Source organism: Poecilia reticulata, linkage group LG9, assembly GCF_000633615.1.
Source record: "Poecilia reticulata strain Guanapo linkage group LG9, Guppy_female_1.0+MT, whole genome shotgun sequence".
Lineage (NCBI taxonomy): Eukaryota > Metazoa > Chordata > Actinopteri > Cyprinodontiformes > Poeciliidae > Poecilia > Poecilia reticulata.
In genome coordinates this window covers 7,037,246-7,044,030 of record NC_024339.1, presented here as the reverse complement: position 1 = coordinate 7,044,030, position 6,785 = coordinate 7,037,246, and the positions used below count along the sequence as shown (strand labels likewise).

Sequence of the window (6,785 nt, the reverse complement as noted above, 5' to 3'; positions counted from 1 at the left end):
ATATATTCTGTCCATCTGCATCATGCTCAAGTAAGTGGCACACTGAAAAGTTCTGTGCATCTTTTCAAGAATGATTTTGGACTCTCATTTTGGCCGTACAAGCACATAAACACACTTTTCGTTTCCACTTGGGAAATTGTTATCATTCTACTTAAGTTGAGTGTTTCCTATTTGCCCCCCTCTAGAAAATACACTCGGTTGCCATCTCTACAATATTTCCGTTCTGTCGTCTCCGTTTTAACGTGCCGTCAGTAATCACAGCAGTTGCAGATGAAAGCCTTTGTCCATCTCTGTCACGTCTCCGAAATGGTTTCAATCTCCTGTCCTCTCAGAAAGTGGCAGCTTTGCACATTCTGGCATCCATTTGCAAATTTTTTTTTGTGCGTGTGATTCAATCCATCCAAACAACCATAAAAAAGAGGCCTGTTAGAGTGACCTCTGAGGATGACAGAGCTTTTGTCACTGATGGACACAGACCCTGAGAAAACAAGCGGCATAGCGATTTCCAATAGAGATCCACACAGACGACACACTTCAGCCGCCCCCCAAGGCGATCAGTTTGCTGGTAGCCTATTGTCAACAGGGAAACGGAACCGACTCTGTGGCGTCTGAAACTCCTCTTGCGTCGCTGGTGCACCACATGCCAAGCGGCCGACACTCAGTGATGTCTTGTTTTTTACGAAGCTTTGAAGAGACGCACGACACTTAGCTCCATGCACCGAGCCGTCATCAGCTTCTAAAGATAAAACTAGCTTGAAGTTTTCTTCTTGTTTTTCTTGTTCATAATTAAAAAGCCAATGAAATAATCTCAGAGGATAATCATTGGAATGTATGTTATTGTAATGTAGATGCTAGTACTGGAAACCTTACTTGATATTCCAGTAACAGATCAAACAGCATGAAACCTTTGACCTCCTCAGTCCTTTTTTTTGTTGTTTTAAAGTTGTGGCTCCTGCAAATTAGACTTCTTTGTGCGTTGTCCATTTATACCATATTTATAGCTTGCTCTCTCACAAAATGGTCTGTTTTTGCCATAAACTCAAATAAATGCTTCAGATCATACAAATTGGCTTTTCTTATAAAGATAATCTGAGCAAATGCATAAATTATGACTGTTAACAGAGCAGGGAAAAGCTATCTAAACAAACCTCGCTCTATGAGAAAAAGAAATTGCTTCCTGAGCCTAACAACCAGTAATTGGACATTCCTGCCCACAATGCGTAGAACTATTGTTCTGGGATTGTGACCTTTCCCAGACTGACAGAAACCAGTGACTTTGATTCTCACCCGTTTGTGAATTTCTTACGTTATACTGCCAAGCAGCCCAGGTTATCTTTGCCATTTATTACATTTTGTTTGATAATGAAACCAAATGTAAGGTTGAGGATAATTTTTTTATTTATTCTGAATTATGCAAATGACTAAACAACACAGTCACATTCAGATGCTGTAAGTGGCTCATCATCTCATATTACTTCTTCCTCATATTACACTGTCAGGTCATGGTGAACGTTTTAACAAATATGCAAACATTATTTTTCAATAAACGTTTCATACTGCTTGGTAGTCCTTAGGGTGTCTCAAAGAAACATCACCTCACATAAGAACTTTTTGATGTAACTTTTCTTTTTTTTTTGTAAAGTTTTGAATCTATAACTTTTTAAAACCTTAGAGTACATTGATGGTGATAGCTAGACACTACAGTGCTTCTTCTGCTCACACAGTGAAGTTTCTATACTGTATTTCTTATGGACCAAAATATTCTATGCTTCCCTGTCCTCCGGCTGGGGGTTGAAGGTCACGTGTTGGTGGGAGGTGATGGAACTCACAATTACACTAATGACACCTCATCAAAAATGGCCTCCTGATCCTGCATCAGAATGAAGGCGTTCGTCATATTAATTAGACAGCTTACTACGGGACGGCTTTATTTGTGTGCAGCACACTGAACCGCGGATCCCCACAGTTTGATGGCTCTATACATGAATAAGTCATATCTCAAAGCTATCCATATTTCATCAAACATCCTCATCTATAATGGAGGCCGTTCTCCGGCTGGTGCCCTCACCTGATGGGGGCTGTCTCATCCCCCTTGTCCAGCCACTCTTGAGGCGGGATGATGTACATGCACCATAAACCCCAGTTGTAGCCGTGGGCGGCGTTGGCATACTGCTGCACCTCGAAGGTGTTGTACTTGATGTTGTCGATGGCAGGGAGAATAATGCGCGTGTGATCCTCCTTCATCCGGGTCAGAATGGGTTCAGCCCTTTGGAAAGGAAGGAGATGACACCATGTTAAGAGCTGACCTGTTTTTAATAACTCATGCAGAAGCTTCATAGCGGTTCGCTGCTCGGGAAGTTACAGTGTGGTGCTTACTTTAGTTCTGCTGTGTAGAGGTTTGGGCTGTTGCTATGACTACAGACCTTGTAGACAGTCAAGACTGAGACGTTGGGTAATGTCAGGGAAGGTTTTAGATGTTTTAAAACAAAGGCGAGTAATGAGTACATCTAGATGACTGGATATATTTCTGTTAGTCAAGGTTTAGTCACACTGCCTGCCACTGTTATAGCAACCCCTGGTTAAGTCGGGTAGAAAATCCTAAATTAAAGTATTATGGCACTTTTTTTTTTTTAACCATTCTGTTCAATTTAAAAATACTTTATTATTCCCTAAAGAAAATGACCAGTTGCTGTAACTTATATTACTCCCATTTCTTCTACAAATTATTTTAGAGAACAAGTGTGAAAGTCGAATTTGACTGGATGTCTCTTTAGGTGACCCTCTACACTCTAAAGGGACACATAGCTACGTAAAACATTCAAGATAATACTTTATAAGACACCTTTGAGGACCTTCATAATCTTGATAAGGCTCAAAATGAAAATGAGTTTGACACGCCTATAAGAAGGAACTCATGTAGTGATCAACGTTCCAGTGTTTCTGAAGATGCCTCTGACTGAAGATACTATGGTGTAAGACAGTTTGATGAAGATGACGCTTGATGTAAATGTTCCTGCAATGTTCTTCGTTTTGTGAAAAACATGCTTTTGCATGATGATACCCAGAGGATGACTCTCCAGGACAAGACTGACTGAATCAAATACTTTCTCCTGAAATCTAAGATCACCTCCTTTGTTTTGCTCCCATTCAAGACAAGATACGTCCACCAGCTCTCTGTCCTCGGCTTTTTGTCCCTCTCTTCTGCACCGGAAGATTGCAGAGTCGTCAGAGTATTTCTGCGGAAATGCTGCAGGAAGTCTGAGGTGTAAGTAGTGAAAATGAGTCCTGAGAATCTAATCCCCTGTGGTGCTCCTGTGTTTGCTGGCCACCTGGTGAGAAACGCGACCCTTCAGTCTCACAAACTGTGATTTGTTTGTGAGACTGCGGGATGTTGAGTCCAACCTAGCTTTTTTCCCATTGAACAAATGGAAAGGCTGGCTTTTTGTAGCATTTTCAGTGAGAGATGCGACTGTGATAAGCAGTTACTTTTTCAGGGTTTTTTTTATTTTTGTTACACATCTTGGCCAGTGGTGCCAATAAATGTGGAGAGCACTTCAGACATCACTGATAAACTTTTGATTATTTCTATTTTTAATATCCTTATCTGATCCCAGGTACCAGCTCGTTGTAATGTCAAGCGCCGCCCTGAACCTTTACACACGAGTTGTGTGGCCTGACTAGTAAATGGAAGAAAATTTAAGTTTTGTACAGCCAGAAATATAATTAATTCATAGGGGAAAAATCTTAACATCCTAAGATTAATGCTTATTTGTGTTGGGACAAAATACCTATTGTTGTCGAGAGAAAGAGACAACAGAGAGGTAACAGTTTGTTATTTTACTCCTCCTCGAAGCTTGCAAGTTTTGAATTATAGATATAAGAGTGAATGTAATCATTTAGTCAAGTAATAAATTGCAATCTTGTAGAATCCAATGTCCGTTTTTTAAATAATTCGGATCAGTATAAGAGATATTGCAGCTTTACAGTAGCATGGTAAGTATGAATATAGAAGTAAGAATATTTTCAACATTCAGCAACACTTCAAAAGTGGTTTCTATTCACAACTTAAAAGTCTCAGATATTTTTTCTGTAGAAAAAAACAAAACGATAAGAAAACATATTGTATAGACTAACTAATAAAAACAAATGGTTTATTTGTCAAACGTTCCCCCAAAACAACCAAAAAAGAATAAAAATTGGATCACCACAAAAACCTCTCAGGATATGTATTCATAACTGGGCAATAACTCGATTTAACGAATGCTGAAGAAATTTACCAAGTCAAAGAAAATGTGCCCACAGTTCAAATGTTAATGTTGGCTCTCTCAGAAAAGTTTGCATAGATGGTTATTTATTAAATAAGAAAGAAACAGTATTTCCTCTGTGGAAATGCTAATTCTACTCTTTTCTCCAAAAGGTTCATTTTACCAGCTCATCTCAGTGAAGCCAGGCCTTGAAATGCAGTGACAGATGGACGGACCTTTCAGCCATCTGCTAAGTTCCTAAGTTTCAAACCGTTTCCAGCTACACACCCAATCGAACCGTTCTGCAACCAGTCAACTTCCTTATAAATGTAAAATCTAACACCTGTAAGCCTCTATCCTGCATCTCTGAAGTTTATTTTTTTAAAGAAGAAAAATCTATTTTGAAAGTTGAGAGAGCAAAACACACCAATTTGTATATTTGCTCTCTCATGTCGATCTGCTTAAGAAAGTATGTTTTTTTTTTTTCAAAAAGCTCATCTTCTTTTGAGCTTCTCTTTATTCAGTACATCATTAGCAGTAGCAGCAGTAGGTTTGTTAACTGACCCTTCAGAGGCAATGCTGCAGCACTGTCAGAAATGTGATGCTTTTGAGAATTAATCATCTACATTTGATGTCTGCGCCTCTTGGTTTCTCATCAGCACCCACCGCAAGCTGTGCAGTAACCTCCTTCAGCTATTTAAAACTCTTCTTAGGCCAAGAATTCATTAAGCTACACAAGTGCTTCTTGCACAAACCAAACTTGTTAAAGCTAACGCTGAAAAACGATCTAGAAACAAACTCCTCTTGCGTGGAATATAAACACACAATCAAAAGAAATGGACCCAGTCTGACTTTGCTTAATTTTTTATATATTTTTTCTTCTTCTTCCTAAGTGATAACACTTAATATCTAAGAAAGTTTTATACACCCAACAACCTTGGTGCCACTTTTTTCCCCTCTCAACTCCAGCAAACGAGTCTGTTTTCCTTCAAAGTCAAAGAGATGTTTGGTTTGTAAGAGTTCTTTTTCAGATTGGTTTGTCAACTGCTTCGCCTGCCCTGCCCGTCAGGAGAAAGTTAGTTTTCATAAAACGGTCAGTTAGCTGTGTTTTTATTGTTTCTTCCTTTTTCCTTTAGGTGACCTGCCTGTCAAGGTTTTCGTTTGTGCTGAGCTTTCTCACTCAAAGAACATCACAATGCACTATATTCTTATCTGCCCTACTCATAAGAAAAAAATACGGTTTTCCTTCTGCGTAAGGAAAATCTGATGAGTATGATTATGTGTTGGAAATACAAATGCACAAATGGAAATACATTATTCCCTTAGATAAAGTTTTCAGCAAATTAGTGCAGAGTTGTGAAGATGTTGCCAGCGACTGCCTAACGCCCCTCTTGTGCTCGGCATCTTGTTTTAATGCAAATGAAACATTGGATAGCATTATATTAATAATTCACACTGAAACAGACACAATTTGACCACTCAATAAATCAGGTTGCCACAGATTCTTTTAAAGACATCTTGAAAACATGTGCTGCGTATTTATTAACAGCATTAATAAACATGCAGCAAAAGCAACACACTCAGTCCTGATGGAGTAGAACAGTGTGAACTTCACACCCTTGACATCAGTGCATTCAATATGCAAATCCAGAAAACATCAAAAGCAAAAACACACTTCAATAACGGTGTTTATATCTTCACATTAAGATCTACATGACATGTTTCATCAGAACAGCAGACCCCCGTCTATTCATGGTTCAGTATTTTAGGATTCACCCGTTTGTGGATTTTAGTGGAAGATTTGCCTATTTGCAGATTGTTTTGTTGAGCATGCCTAAAATATTTGCAAGAAAATGCAGCTTGGTAGCTGAAATGCAAAATGCTAGTTGACACACTTTTGGCTGGCATTTGCAAAGCAGCCAATCCAAGAGAGACATTAATTTTCCTTTGCACTGATTGGCTGTGACCCCGAGAGCAAATATATCAAAAACTGTAAATCTGCTGCTACAGTTGGCTAAAACAATTTCTCAAGTATTCGCTGATTTTTTGCTATTCATGGGCGGCTGTGGTGCCAAATCCCTGCGAATCGGTGTGACAGCAGCTTAAAGTTGGACATTACTCCTACACCACTGCCATGTATGAACAGGGTTATTAACCACGGTAAGCAGTGGACCAAAACTGCAGGGAGGAATGTGAAAAGGACATTTACCCCCTAAAAATAAAACATTAACAAACGTTATCAATCAATCAATCAAATTTTATTTGTATAGCACATTTCAGCAGCAAGGCATTTCAAAGTGCTTTACATCAATAAACACAAAAATACAGAGTTATGCAACATTGAATAAAAATAAAAAACTCCAGTGGAGGGGACTCCAACCCGCTCCCCTTTTCAACAGAGGGGGGGCATTAAAAACGTAGACAGTGAGACAAGAAATAAAAAGAAATTAAAATGCATCTAAGCATCTAAGAAATTAAGATGCATCTAAGAAACGTTCTTTCCTTATAACCCTCCATCTTGTATTAAGCAATCCTGATTAA

General features: G+C 38.9%; 1 protein-coding gene across 4 annotated transcripts in view; it reads right to left on the bottom strand.

Annotated features, from left to right (window-relative positions):
* galnt9 (polypeptide N-acetylgalactosaminyltransferase 9) overlaps window positions 1–6,785 on the bottom strand; it is a 1,026,805-nt gene that overhangs the window by 49,943 nt on the left and 970,077 nt on the right. For 3 of the 4 annotated variants that reach the window (XM_008417601.2, XM_008417604.2, XM_017306598.1), the window contains one exon: window positions 2,069–2,266. The exons of the other annotated variant lie outside the window; for it this stretch is intronic. In XM_008417601.2, coding sequence (XP_008415823.1) covers window positions 2,069–2,266 — 198 coding nt within the window. The remainder of the gene's footprint in view (window positions 1–2,068; window positions 2,267–6,785) is intronic. 4 annotated transcript variants of the gene reach the window in all.